Here is a 15,241-nt window from a genome sequence, read left to right as displayed (position 1 = left end):
AGATATGTTCAAGTCCGGGCTCTGGCTGAGCCACTCGTCCTGAAGCCACTCCTGCATCGTCTTGGCCGTGTGATTAGGGTCATTGTCCTGTTGGAAGGTGAACCTTCGCCCCAGTCTTAAGTCCTGAGCGCTCTCAAACAGGTTTTCATCAAGGATCTCTCCGTACTTTGCTAAGTTCATCTTTGCCTCGATCCTGACTAGTCTCCCAGTCCCTTCCACTGAAAAACATCCCCAAAGCATGATGCTGCCACCACCATGCTTCACTGTAGGGATGTTGACAGGTTTCCTCCTGACGTGACGCTTGGTATTCAGGCCAAAGAGTTCAGTCTTGGTTTCATCAGACCAGAGAATCTTGTTTCTCATGGTCTGAGAGTCTTTAGCTGCCTTTTGGAAAAGTCCAAGCGGGTTGTCATGTGCCTTTTACTGAGGAGTGGCTTCCGTCTGACCATAAAGAGTCTTGGTGGTTCCAAACTTCTTCCATTTAAGAATGATGGAGGCCACTGTGTTCTTGGGCACCTTCAATGTGGCAGACATTTTTTGGTACCCTTCTCCAGATCTGTGCCTCGACACAATCCTGTTTCTGAGCTCTATGGACAATTCCTTCGACATCATGGCTTGGTTTTTGCTCTGACATGCACTGTCAATTGTGGGACCTTATATAAACAACTGTGTGCCTTTCCAAATCATGTCAATCAATTTAATTTACCACAGGTGGACTCCAATCAAGTTGTAGAAACTTCTCAAGGATGATCAATGGAAACAAGATGCACCTGAGCTCAATTTCGAGTCTCATAGCAAAGGGTCTGAATACTTATGTAAATAAGGTATTGCTGTTTTTTATTTTTAATAAATTAGCAAACAATTCTACAAACCTGTTTTCACTTTGTCATTGAGGTATTGTGTGTAGATTGCTGAGGATCTTTTTTTATTTAATCAATTTTAGAATAAGGCTGTAATGTAACAAAATGTAGAAAATGTCAATGGGTCTGAATACTTAACGAATACTTTCCACGGTATATTACTATTTTTCAGTCCATGCCCTTTAACAGACTTAGTACGAACTATCAATGGACAGGGTCTACTCGTCTATCTGTGATTGGCCGTAGGACCGATAGAAGACATTTGTAGTCATTACAGGTATCTGGCCTATAGGAGCTTTGTCAGTTGTTGCCGGGGCTATCTGGGCCATAGGAACAGAGTAGTGCTGCAGCTGCTTCCTGTGCTTGGCCCTCCTATGTTGAACATAATAAACGGCTCTCTATCCACCGGATGTGTACCAAACTCACTAAAAGTGGCAGTAATAAAGTCTCTCCAGATAAAGCCAAACCTTGACCCAGAAAATATAAAAAACTATCGGCCTATATCGAATCTCCCATTCCTCTCAAAAAAAATGGAAAAAAGCTGTTGCGCAGCAACTCACTGCCTTCCTGAAGACAATGATTACGAAACGCTTCAGTCTGGTTTTAGACCCCATCATAGCACTGAGACTGCACTTGTGAAAGTGATAAATTACCTTTTAATGGCATCAGACCGAGGCTCTGGTTTTGATACCATCGATCACCACATTCTTTTGGAGAGATTGGAAACCCAAATTGGTCTCCACGGACAAGGTATGGCCTGGTTTAGATCTTATCTGTCAGAAAGATATCAGTTTGTCTCTGTAGATGGTTTGTCCTCTGACAAATCAACTGTAAATGTCGGTTTTCCGACATTGTTTTCACTATAAAACTATTGTTTTCACTATAAATATTTTACCTCTTGGTGATGTCATTCAGAAACAATGTTAACTTTCACTGCTCTGCGGGCGACACACAGCTGTATATTTCGATGAAACATGGTGAAGCCCCAAAATTGCCCTCCCTGAAAGCCTGTGTTTCAGACATAAGGAAGTGGATGGCTGCAAACGTTCTACTTTTAAACTCGGACAAAACAGAGATGCTTGTTCTAGTTCCCAAGGAACAAAGAGATCTTCTGTTGAATCTGACAATTAATCTTGATGGTTGTACAGTCGTCTCAAATAAAACTGTGAAGGACCTCGGCGTTACTCTGGACCCTGATCTCTCTTTTGACGAATATATCGACTGTTTCAAGGACAGCTTTTTTCCATCTACGTAACATTGCAAAAATCTGAAACTTTCTGTCCAAAAATGATGCAGAAAAAAATGAATCCATGCTTTTGTCACTTCTAGGTTAGACTAATGCAATGCTCTACTTTCTGGCTACCCGAATAAAGCACTAAATAAACTTCTGTTAGTGCTAAACACGGCTGTTAGAATCTTGACAAGAACCAAAACATTTGATCATATAACTCCAGTGCCTCTCTACACTGGCTTCCTGTTAAGACAAGGGCTGATTTCAAGGTTTTACTGCTAACCTACAAAGCATTACATGGGCTTGCTCCTTCCTATCTTTCCGATTTGGTCCTGCTGTACATACCTACAAGTACTCTGCGATCACAAGACGCAGGCCTCCTTCCTGTCCCTAGAATTTCTAAACAAACAGTTGGAGGCAGGGCTTTCTCCTATAGAGCTCCATTTTTATGGAATGGTCTGCCTATCCATGTGAGATGCAGACTCGGTCAAGTCCTTCATGTCTTTATTGAAGACTCATCTCTTCAGTAGGTCCTATGATTGAGTGTAGTCTGGCCCAGTGTGAAGGTGAACTGAAAGGCACTGGAGCAACGAACCTCCCTTGCTGTCTCTGCCTGGCCGGTTCCCCTCTCTCCAGTGGGATTCTCTGCCTCTAACCCTATTACGGTGCTGAGTCACTGGCTTACTGGTGCTCTTCCATGCCGTCCCTAGGAGGGGTGCATCACTTGAGTGGGTTGAGTAACTGACGTGATCTTCCGGTCCGGGTTGGCTCACCCCCTTGGGTTCGTGCCATGGGGGAGTTCTTCATGGGCTATACTCGGCCTTGTCTCAGGATAGTAAGTTGGTGGTTGAATATATCCCTCTAGTGGTGTGGGTGCTGTGCTTTGGAAGTGGGTGGGGTTATATCCTGCCTGTTTGGCCCTGTCTGGGGGTATTGTCGGACTGGGCCAGTGTCTCCCGACCCCTCCTGTCTCAGCCCCCAGTATTTATGCTGCAATAGTTTGTGTTGGGGGGCTAGGGTCAGTCTGTTATATCTGGATTATTTCTCCTGTATTATCCGGTGTCCTGTGTGATTTTAAGTATGATCTCTCTAATTCGCTTTTTTTTCTCTCTCTCTCTCTTGGAGGACCTGAGCCTTAGGACCTTGCTGTCCCCAGTCCACCTGGTTGTGCTGCTGCTCCAGTTTCAACTGTTCTGCCTGCGGCTGTGGAACCCTGACCTGTTCACCGGACGTGCTACCTTGTCCCAGACCTGCTGTTTTCAACCCTCTAGAGACAGCAGAAGCTGTTGAGATACTCTGAATGATCGGCTATGAAAAGCCAACTCACATTTACTCCCGAGGTGCTGACCTGTTGCACCCTCGACAACTACTGTGATTATTATTATTTGACCCTGCTGGTCATCTATGAACATATGAACATCTTGGCCATGTTCTGTTATAATCTCCACCCGGCACAGCCAGAAGAGGACTGGCCACCCCTCATAGCCTGGTTCATAATCTCCACCCGGCACAGCCAGAAGAGGACTGGCCACCCCTCATAGCCTGGTTCCTCTCTATGTTTCTTCCTAGGTTCCGGCCTTTCTAGGGAGTATTTCCTAGCCACTGTGCCTGCATTGCTTGCTGTTTTAGGCTGGGTTTCTGTACAGCACTTTGTGACACCAGCTGATGTAAGAAGGGCTTTATATATAAATTTGATTGAAGACTTTACATGTCAGCTACTACAGCAACTGAAATGACTGCAAAACTTAAGAAAGAACTGCAGTTAGTTTCAGAGAGGGTGGCAAGGAATAAGTTAGTCCTAAATGTTTCTAAAACTAAAAGCATTGTATTTGGGACAAATTATTCACTAAACTCTAAACCTCAACTAAATATTTTAATAAACAATGTGGAAATTGAGCAAGTTGTGTAGTACTGAGGTGACTAAACTGCTTGGAGTAACGCTGCGCTACCTTCTTAATGGCACTATCAGCAAGGCAGGTCCTACAGGCCCTAGTTTTGTCGAGAACCTGGACTACTGTTCAGTCATGTGGTCAGGTGCCACAAATAGGGACTTTGGAAAATTGCAATTGGCTCAGAACAGGGCAGCACGGCTGACCCTTGGATGTACACCGTGAGCTAATATTAATAATATGAATGTCAATCTCTCCTGGCTCAAAGTGGAGGAGAGATCGACTTCATCACTACTTGTATTTATGAGAGGTATTGACATGTTGAATGCACCGAGCTGTCTGTTTGAAGTACTGGTACTGCATACGCCACAAGACATGCCACCAGAGGTCTTTTCATAGTCCCCATGTCCAGAACAGACTATGGGAGGCACACAGTACTACATAGAGCCATGACTACATGGAACTCTATTCCACAGTACTGCATAGAGCCATGACTACATGGAACTCTATTCCACAGTACTACATAGAGCCATGACTACATGGAACTCTATTCCACAGTACTACATAGAGCCATGACTACATGGAACTCTATTCCACAGTACTACATAGAGCCATGACTACATGGAACTCTATTCCACAGTACTACATAGAGCCATGACTACAAGGAACTCTATTTCACATCAAGTAACTGATGCAGCAGTAAAATTAGATTTAAAAAAACACCTTATGGAACAGCGGGGACTGTGAAGCAACATAAACATAGGCACAGACACATGCATATACACACACGATAATATAAGCACTATACACACACTTACAAATGGATTTTGTACTGTAGATATGTGGTAGAGGCCTGTGAGGCCTGAGGGCTGTGAGGCCTGAGGGCTCACAGTGTGTTGGGAAATCTGTTATGAATGTGTTGTAATGTTTTTAAAATGGTAAAACTGCCTTCATTTAACTGGACCCCAGGAAGAGTAGCTGCTGCCTTGACAGGAACTAATGTGGATCCATAATAAACCCCAGGAAGAGTAGCTGCTGCCTTGACAGGAACTAATGTGGATCCATAATAAACCAGGAAGAGTAGCTGCTGCCTTGGCAGGAACTAATGGGGATCCATAATAAACCCCAGGAAGAGTAGCTGCTGCCTTGGCAGGAACTAATGGGGATCCATAATAAACCCCAGGAAGAGTAGCTGCTGTCTTGGCAGGAACTAATGGGGATCCATAATAAACCCCAGGAAGAGTAGCTGCTGCCTTGACATGAACTAATGGGGATCCATAATAAATACAAATACATTTCTGCATTCATATGAGAAGCACGTGCATAATGAATTGTACAATTAACCACTCTGTTGAACAACTCTGTTTACGTCACAGAACTGAGCGGACTATGAATCAGTGATATAGTTGGATATTATATTGAGCTTGAATATTACATCGACTTCAAATCTTAAAAGTTGCACGGAAATCTATAAAGGCAGTATTTCAAAATGGAACTTTAAATCATCCTCATGACAGCAAATACAAAAATCCTCTATATAAATATAACTATTTTCTAATATGATATTTCAACAACTATTAAAACAACTGGAATTCCAAATGTTTAAAATATGTAGAAAGTAATCAATACATGATATATAACATCAACACAAACTAAGTTAAAAGTTAAAGTAGTAGTAAATAGCTCATTTTAATTTCCTGTTGAAAAACGTTTTGCTACGGTGTGCCCTATGAACACAACCCTGGTGTGATCAATCTAAGTTTTCTACAGCTACATTTCTTTCCCCAGCGGTTCTAGATGTCCCTCTGGGCCTCACCTTCTCTCTCTCCCTTCCCCTCCCTCAGCCTGCGGTAGTCTCCCCTCCCTCAGCCTGCGGTAGTCTCCCCTCCCTCAGCCTGCGGTAGTCTCCCCTCCCTCAGCCTGCGGTAGTCTCCCCTCCCTCAGCCTGCGGTAGTCTCCCCTCCCTCAGCCTGCGGTAGTCTCCCCTCCCTCAGCCTGCGGTAGTCTCCTCTCCCTCAGCCTGCGGTAGTCTCCTCTCCCTCAGCCTGCGGTAGTCTCCTCTCCCTCAGCCTGCGGTAGTCTCCTCTCCCTCAGCCTGCGGTAGTCTCCACTACCGCAGGCTGAGCGGTAGTCTCCCCTCCCTCAGCCTGCGGTAGTCTCCCCTCCCTCAGCCTGGGGTAGTCTCCCCTCCCTCAGCCTGCGGTAGTCTCCCCTCCCTCAGCCTGGGGTAGTCTCCCCTCCCTCAGCCTGCGGTAGTCTCCCCTCCCTCAGCCTGCGGTAGTCTCCCCTCCCTCAGCCTGCGGTAGTCTCCTCTCCCTCAGCCTGTGTAACTCTCCTCTTCCTCAGCTTGTGATACTCTTCTCAGGGCCATGATAGCGTTGGATGTGGTTCTTCAGACTGACATTGTGATTGAAGCACTTCTCACACTGCTGGCACTTGAAGGGCCTCTCCCCTGTGTGGAGGCGCATGTGGGACTTAAGGTGGCTCGCTTGGTTGAAGGACTGTTGGCAGACCTGGCACATGTGGGGCTTCTGCCTTGTGTGAATAATCATGTGCCTCTCCAGATGATTTTTGTTAGAAAATTCTTTGTAACAAGTGTGGCAGATGTTTCTATTCAGGTTGCTGTGGGTTCGTAGGTGGCTGTTCCTTGCCATTAGGTCATCAAATTTTTCGGAACATTCTGAGCACTGGTAGGGAGAGATCTCACCCTGATGGCTTTCATCGTGTGTCAGTTTGTCTGACCTGGTTTTGAATGGCTGCAGGCAGAACTTACAGGGGAAAACATGGTCAGGGTGGTGGAGGTGCCTGTGAATCTTGAAACCGTTTTCAGTCCTACAGCGCTTACCACAGTCTACACAGTGGAATTTCTTGATCTTGTGCTCACACCAATGGTCCTTCTTGTGAGGAAAGATGCCGCAGTCTGTACAGAGAAACCTATGAGGTTGTGTGTTGTGTTCACGTCGTACATGTTCCTTGAAGCTGGCCGGGTCCTCGAACTGCATGTAGAATCGGTCAAATCCAACAGCTTGTTGGACCTCACTCACACACACACCACAGGCGTACAGCTTCTTATGGCGCTGTGTGGTGCAGGCGAGTACAGGCTCGGCTCCGCAGTCAGTGCACCACTCCACAAGTCTCTCTTCTTTCTCTATTCCGCTCTGACAATTATCAACGTTGGCCTTTTCTGTTAGACCAGAGGAACCTGCCGTTTCCAAATCCTCAGAAGAATCAGAGTCCACTACAATGTCTTCCTCGTCAGACGGCTCCCACTCGGTCTCATCTGATCTCTCCTGCTTATTCCGCTTCTTGGGCTTTTCGTCCTCCTCACTCTCCTCGTCCGAGGACCGAGCATCATGTTCACACAACTCCTCAGTGATTTCCATAGTCAAGCAAATGTTCTCTAGGTCTGGGTCTCTGTCTTCACATGGCTGGGACCATGTCCCTCCAATCGCCTTAGGAAAGGAAAACAAAATGTCATTATTATGGATTACAGGCATGTCAGAATCTTGTTAAGAATGTTGTGTACAGAGTTTGTATTTCGTCGTGTCCACTACATTGTATCCAGTGCATACCCACCTCTTCCTTCAATCCACAGGTTTCCTGGGCAAAAGAGGGCTGGCTCATCCATTTCCTGTGGTGACTGCAGAACGGGCACTTCTGAACGACAGAGAAGCAACCCAGTTCATCCTGGATCCTGGCATCACAGTCGCAGCCACACCTCTCGCAGAGCAGGAAGAGCTGCAGCAGACAGTCTCTGTTCACACACACATCTGCACTCCTGTAGATGGAGGGGAAGAAACAGAGTTTTTTTTTTAAATCGTACCACAATCTTACAATCTCTAAACACTTCAAAAATTGACAGTCAATGACCAAATACATCTGGGCTGTAGGATTGTTAAGTACCGATAACAAAGAGGTGGTGGGATTATTTGAACGTACTCAGGTGTAATGTCAATGCTGGTTCCAGAATCCTGGACACGGGGTCGAGTCAGAACACCTGTGAACATTCACATTGGAACATCACTGTCATTCTATGAGACAGAAATTCTACCCGTCTTCATTGTTACAGTCTAATTAGAAAACTAAGTGGAATAGTCATGGCCAATTTACCACCATTTCTTGAAGTGGAATGAAAAAGATGCCTGTACCAGACACCAGTGTTGATATTTTAGAATAATATGGGGTGAGATAAGATCGGAGGAAGGAAGGCAGGTAGAATCCAAAAACGAGACAAAACGGTGACCAGTACAATGCAGAAAACGTTTAGTTAACTATTCAAAGATATTAGCAAAAAAATATATATACAAGACAGAAAAACATGATGAAAACGTGAGTGCTGTTTCCCACTGACAAGAATGTGGATAACGCAGAGTTACTTTATACTGACCTTTGTTCTTCCTTCCAGGCAATATTGGAGCCACCTGTATAGACACATCTGTGATCACTTTTCATTATAAAGACATCCCAGTTAACATGTCAATGTCCACATCTCAAATGGAACCCTTTATAGTGCCCATAGGGTTCTGATCAAAAGTATTGCCCTGCCCTATATAGGGTGGCATTTGGAACGCATTCAACACGACCTCAACCAGGGATGGCACCATTCATCAGTCTCTACAGTAATGAGGTAGGGCTAGTTATATTAAACTGTAAAAATGTAGTGGTTGATATTGTACCGACTCACCTCTGGTGTGATGAGAGCTTCAATACTCTTCAGATACTGTAAAGAAAATACAAAATGTTAGGCTACACATCATGAAATATATTGAGACAAATTACAGACCGTAGCCAACAAGTAACAAAATAGAACTCAATTGATTAAACATTAAATTTATTTCAATATGATTGATATAGACATATAGCCTACTGTTTTATATTTTAATACAGTCATCTCGGGCTTTCGTTTGAAGCATCTCATTATACGTGGATTGTTTGTAATCAATTGCAAAGACATTTGGCAAGTTTTGAATTTGTAGTTAACTTTTTTTTGTTCAGCGGAGATCTTCGGTGTATGAAGTGACGCAGGAAGGCAAAACGACGCACGCCGCTCGCCCGTATTTTGATATTGACCACCCACACCAGACGCGATCAGGACATGCAGGTTAAAATATCAAAACTAACTCTGAACCGGCTTTATTAATTTGGGGACAGGTCGAAAAGCATTAAACATTTATGGCAATTTAGCTAGTTAGTTTTCTGTTGCTAGCTAATTTGTCCTGGGATATTGATAAAATAATTTATAACGTTTAAGATAAAGGATTAAATAATTCTACCCGGAAACTTAACCATTAGGGATTACAGGTTATGTAGCATGGATAAAGAGTAACTAAAATTATTAAACATAAATCCAACTAGGTTGGACTGGGGAGAGAGTGATGTGTGGGTATGCCTAAGAAAACACCTAGAAACAATTAAACTATGGTTGAACCGACCCGGCTATAACTCTGAGAATGTACGATAGGACAGGGAGTAAGTACCCCTCCAGGTTTCCTTTATCTGGGGGGGAATGGAACTGTCAACTGGATAGTGATAAACTGTGGTGAAAATTCTGAAGAAGAAGATAGCTCTCTTAATGTTAGTGTGCATGTGTGTGCGTAGGTTAGAAAAGGAACATCTTTGTATATGAACGGGAGAGCTCTGGTGAATAAACATTGATTTGACTAATTGTGAGCTGGGAATTCTGTCTGTTTCATTTACACACTCTGGGTTGCAGACCGATTAGGATAATTGAAAATTATAAACATTGATAATAAAATTCTATATCAGACATTGGGTTGTTATTTTACCTGAAATGCACAAGGTCCTCTATTCCAACAATTAATCCACGGTAAACCAAGTTAGTTTCTAGTAATCTCTTCTCCTTCAGGCTTCTTCATCGAACTTCATATATGGCGGTTGGAAACCAACTTTAAGGTGCATTACCACCACCAACTGGACTGGAGTCTGGACCTCAGTTCATCTTTCAATCACCCAAGTGGGTATATTTTTTTATTTATCCGTTATTTTACTGAGAACACGTTCTCATTTACAGCAACGACCTGGGGAATAGTTACAGGGTAGAGGAGGGGGATGAATGAGCCAATTGTAAACTGGGGATTATTAGGTGACTGTAATGGTTTGAGGGCCAGATTGGGAATTTTAGCCAGGACACCGGGGTTAACACCCCTACTTTTACGATAAGTGCCATGGGATCTTTAATGACCTCAGAGAGTCAGGACACCCGTTTAACATCCCATCCGAAAGACGGCACCCTACACAGGGCAGTGTCCCCAATCACTGCCGTGGAGTATTGGGAGATTTTTTTAGACCAGAGGAGAGAGTGCCTCCAACTGGCCCTCCAACACCACTTCCAGCAGCATCTGGTCTCCCATCCAGGGACTGACCACGACCAACCCCGCTTAGCTTCAGAAGCAAGCCAGCAGTGGTATGCAGGACAACAAAGTATGCATTGTTGAAAACTGAGGGTGGACGGTGTTCCAATTGTGATGGGAATCACGTTCCATAGTTCCCTGGGTGGCCTGTTAGTGAAGGAGGTCAAAGTAGGAAGGATCAGGGCTGTCGAGGTGTCCTTTGCAGAGGCAGTAAAAATTGAGAAGGTGTCCTGCAGATGTAACAGTATAGAATTTACGTCCGTTCCCTCGCCCCGACCTGGGCGCGAACCAGGGACGCTCTGCACACGTCAACAGTCACCCTCGAAGAAGCATCGTTACCCATCACTCCACAAAAGCCACGGCACTTGCAGAGCAAGGGGAACCACTACTTTAAGGTCTCAGAGCAAGTGACGTCACCGATTGAAACGCCACCGCTAGCGCGCACCACCGCTAACTACCTAGCCATTTCACATCAGCTACACAGAGGCAGTAGAAATTGAGGTGTCCTATACAGAGGCAGTAAAAAATGTTCAACGCAAACAAGTAGAGATGATGAAGCTATGTCAGTGGATGCCCAACAGGATGTGGATGTCAGTCAGTTGAGAGATCCTGAAACACTAATCGTAAAGAAGGTTGATTTAGCTGTTTATTGCGCAGGTGATTCATTGTAAAATTCAAAGTAACAACAAAAAATCTAAGAATTTTGAAATTATTCTGAAAGCAGCTAAACGGTTATTGGATGTTCAGGGTTTCATGGCTGAAACATTGCAGAGAATATCGTCTGAAGTAACGTCTGACTACCGGGAAATTGAACAAGTTTACAATACAAATTTCAGCAAACTGAGTTGATTTCAGTTGATTTGGCCGATTCATTAAATACAGGACTACAGTGTTTGCTGTAACTAGTTAATTTAGCCTAGGTAAGGCTAGGTTACCTCTAATCGAGATCTTTTCTTCTGTGCTGGTGTTGGTTGATCGGATGTCTTCCGTTTTGTTGTGAAGGAAAACACCGATGGTATCGCGTCCCTTTTTAGCTGCCGTCGATTTGGCTTCCCCATCAATTCAGATTGATAATCCCTCAAATAATCTTCGGGACGAAAATGTTGACTACAGACGCGGATGTTTTGATACTTGGCCACTGGTGTGTTGACATTGTAAATATTATTCTTGATAGCCGCGAGCCATTTACGGCATCGGGGTATATCTCCGGTAGGCAAACTGTGAAAGATTACTCCTTCTTTTTGCGCTTGTTTGTAATTAGCACAGTGTGGTACAGAACACCACACGGGCATGATGACAACAACAATATAGTCTAGAGAAAGTATGAGATTACAGGTTTGACTTCTCAACGCGTTGTTCGTAACTGCTTGGCGAGCGAGTTTTTGGACTAGCCCAAGTAAACGCCATTTCCACTTCCGGGTCATATCCCCAAATTTTCGGTCGTCAACTAGTTATCACAACCACAAAATGAATAAACCCCGCGTATTTCTAAAATATATCTTCTTAAAATCGGATGTTAAACCTAACTTCAACCACACTGCTAACTTTATGCCTAATCATAAATGAAGACCAATAAACTCGTTTTTTGTTTACGATATATATACCATGCAGACGTTGTGGCTGTGGTAACTAGTGTAGTGACAAACCTGCAAGGCTGGAGCAGAGTAGCCTGGTTGAAGCGCGACAACACAACGACTCTGTAACTTAACGTAGTTTACAAAGTTACAAATCACGTCGTTAGGTAGCAGCTAACTAATTACGTTGGTTATGCGATGGTATGATTAGCCAGCGTATTATGAAAACGAGTTAGATTTTGGTTTTAGCTAGATAAATAACTGTTCGATAGCTACTGTAGTTACCTCAGCTCGACTTGTTTTTTGCTGCTCTGATGTTGGCTGATCGGATGCCTTCCTCTTTGAAGTGAAGGGGAAAATTGATGGAATAACTTCACTTTTCAACGTGCGACGACCTGGCAAACCCATCAGTTGAGACCTCAGGTCCGTTTCGAAGTCCTCTGGCTGAAAGTGCTGGCTACAAACACGGACATTTGGATATTTATCCAGTGCAGTATTCACATCATAGGCTGCGTTCTTTATTGCCGCCAGCCACTGTCGACTACGAGTAATATCTCTGACAGGTAACCGATGAAACGTTACCCCAGCAGCCTGTGCTTGCTTGTAGTTCGCACATCCAGGTACTGAGCACCACACCATGACTAGACTTTAGTTGTCGACACAAAAATAAAAACTGTTGATTGCCCATTGTTAACTGGATCCACTTGGTTGTTACCACAGCCACAAAGTCCTAACCCCCGCCCATTTCCATTTCTCATAAAATGTGATTTTTTTACCTTCACCACACTGATAACCTTATGCCTATATATATATATATATATATATATATATATATATATATATTTCGACCTAGCTTACAACCAGTAAATTTAGATATCCCGTTCCACAGGTGAGATGCAGAAACGCTCTTATTTGCGTGTACCCTATTCAACTCGGCAAATTCGCGCTCAATCTCTCTCTAAGGTCTTTATTGGCATGGGAAATATATGTTTACATTGCCAAAGCAAGTGGAATAGACAATAAACAGAAAGGAAATAAGCAATTAGAAATGAGCAGTAAACATTACTCAAAGTTTTAAAATAATATAGACATTTCAAATGTTACATTGTCTATGTACAGTGTTGTAACATAGTTGAAGTATAACAAATAGTTTAAGTATAAAAGGGAAAATAAACATAAATATAGGTTGTATGGAATGGTTTTTGTGCTCCACTGGTCTCCCTTTTTAGTGGCAACAGGTCAACAAATATTGCTGCTGTGGTGGCACAGTCCTCTCTGAAAAGCCAATTGACACGGACTCCTGAGGTGTTGGAACTGTTCCATCCTCTATATCCACTGGGGTTATTTCTTGACCTTGCTGGTAATCTATGCACATCTTGAATAACCATCTTGACTTAATGGCCACATGTACTCAACGTTTCCCCAAGGCACAGCCAGAAGAGGACTTTGCCACCCCTTCCGAGCCTGGTTCCTCTCTAATCTTTCTTCTTAGGTTCCCGTCTTAGGTTCCTGTCTTCTGGGGAGTTTTTTCTAGCCTCTGTATTTCTGCATCTCAATTGATTGCCCTTTCATTTTTTGGGGGGGGCTGAGTATCTGTAGAGCACTGTAAAGAGGCTTTATAAAATACATTTGGTTGATCTACTTGTTTGCTTCTGTACCATTTAAACTGAAGTTATCACTATACAGCTATTTGCTACTGTACTGTTCATTCTATAGAAGTTGTCTCCAATAAAGGGGTGTGATTTGGAATCCTCAGACACCCTTCTAATAGGACCCTGTGTCATACCAAAGATTTTTTTATATATGTAACCCAAGATAGACCACAGCCTGTCATTTCCAATGGGAGCAAATGAATCATAGTGGGCAAAACAAGCAAGGATGTGGGCAGAGCCAAACACGAGCTAGCGAGATCCTATAGGCACGTTCCAGCATGTATTTGCATATTTCTGTTAGGGAACGCCTACGCTGTGAAGTGCTGGTGCAATACTTAAATTCGACCTTGCATTCCTTCTAAAGAACAAAAGGCAAAGTCTACCAAATTTAGTCCACTCTGTTCGTAACAGATTCCAGTTTTGGAAATAGAAAACTATATTGAGATCAAATGTTGCTTCGATGAGAAAAAATCCATCTCGCTCCATCATCTCCCACTGCCGGCCCGTGGGCTTCACCATATTTGGTAGTGAGTGGAAACGCCAACACGATGCTTCACATTTTATATATGGAAGAAAAATATAAACGTAACATTTTCAACGATTTTGATGAGTTACAGTTCATATAAGGAAATCAGTCAATAAAAATACATTCAGTAGTCTCTAATCTATGGATTCTCATTGGCTACCCAATGAGTGGGAAGCCAGGCCCAGCCAATCAGAATGAGTTATTCCCTACGAAAGGGCTTCATTACAGACAAATACACCTCCCCCCATTTTTAAGGCAGAAAGCTACGGCCACCGCTGTCGAAACTTGTGATTATCATTGAAGGTCTCCATGAAAGCACTATACAACTGTACTGTAGGAACTATAAAAAGGTATTTCCTACCAAAAAAATGGGGGTGATTTGGAATCCCCAGACTACTAATAGGATGCAGTGTCATACCACCAAGTAGAGCTTTTTTTTTTTCCCAGCAAAAATCTACTTCCACCGCTGACAAATGTTGGCCTCTATGACAGCACTGCAACAGCTATCAACAGTACTAACCCTGCTATAGACTTATAACATAACTATTTATAACAATGTACAGCACATCTACCAATGCACGGATGTGTGTCAAGAGCATCAACTATTTTGCTTCTGAATCCTCAGACCCCTGAATTGGGAGCAGCATGTGGAACAGTGCCTTATAGTGGAATGGGAATTAAACCAGTATTGCAGATATTATTTTATGTATAATATTGAACTTTCAAATATACATTTTCAACTCATTAATCGTTAGCGTTGTTGTTTCGATGTCCCCTTAGTAACACAATGTTCATAACGATTTGTTTTAAAATGGATTGCATATTTATTTCATTTACACACCTTGACAGAGTACCTACTTACAAATAACCACTACTCAACAATAAGCCTCAATACCTCCTAAAATAGCATGAAATGGGGAGGGTCGGAGAAACAGAACACATCTTGAAATAATAAACTACGATTTGGGATTATTGGGTCCAATAAATGGAGGTCTTTTTATTTTTTCGTTTTTTTTTTTTTTTTTTTTTGTGAGATTTGGATCCCCGGTAAATCTCGCTGATTTCACAGCACTGTAGCAGAGAAGATGGAATATACACTGCTCAAAAAAATAAAGGGAACACTTAAACAACACATTGT

At 43.2% G+C, this 15,241-nt stretch overlaps 1 protein-coding gene across 3 annotated transcripts; it reads right to left on the bottom strand.

Annotated features, from left to right (window-relative positions):
* Window positions 1-5,456: 5,456 nt before the first annotated feature.
* LOC110530812 (zinc finger protein 774) lies at window positions 5,457-12,649 on the bottom strand. 3 transcript variants are annotated; one of them, XM_036986569.1, is made up of 7 exons: window positions 12,508-12,582; window positions 12,211-12,382; window positions 8,665-8,700; window positions 8,368-8,401; window positions 7,920-7,977; window positions 7,557-7,758; window positions 5,457-7,432 (listed from the first exon to the last, which is right to left on the bottom strand). In XM_036986569.1, the coding sequence occupies exons 2-7, from the start codon at window positions 12,331-12,333 to the stop codon at window positions 6,323-6,325; spliced, it is 1,563 nt and encodes a 520-aa protein (XP_036842464.1). In that variant the 5' UTR covers window positions 12,334-12,382; window positions 12,508-12,582; the 3' UTR covers window positions 5,457-6,322. The 3 variants fall into 3 exon arrangements, with proteins under 3 accessions (XP_036842464.1, XP_021469763.2, XP_036842462.1); XM_021614088.2 differs by having other exon boundaries at window positions 12,211-12,649; XM_036986567.1 differs by lacking the exons at window positions 12,211-12,382; window positions 12,508-12,582 and adding an exon at window positions 11,287-11,764.
* Window positions 12,650-15,241: the final 2,592 nt, after the last annotated feature.

Source organism: Oncorhynchus mykiss, chromosome 8 (assembly GCF_013265735.2).
Source record: "Oncorhynchus mykiss isolate Arlee chromosome 8, USDA_OmykA_1.1, whole genome shotgun sequence".
NCBI classification, from domain to species: Eukaryota; Metazoa; Chordata; class Actinopteri; order Salmoniformes; family Salmonidae; genus Oncorhynchus; species Oncorhynchus mykiss.
This window is presented reverse-complemented; position numbering and strand designations above follow the sequence as displayed.

Bases quoted from the DNA above. Each gene is read 5' to 3' on its own strand.
- LOC110530812 (XM_036986567.1), bottom strand. From the start codon at position 11,643: ATGCCCGTGTGGTGTTCTGTACCACACTGTGCTAATTACAAACAAGCG. The intron at 8,701-11,286 runs GTAACCTAGCCT...TTTTCTTTACAG, and splicing joins AGAAAAGATCTCGATTAGAG to TATCTGAAGAGTATTGAAGC. The intron at 7,978-8,367 runs GTCAGTATAAAG...GAATGTTCACAG, and splicing joins GCCTGGAAGGAAGAACAAAG to GTGTTCTGACTCGACCCCGT.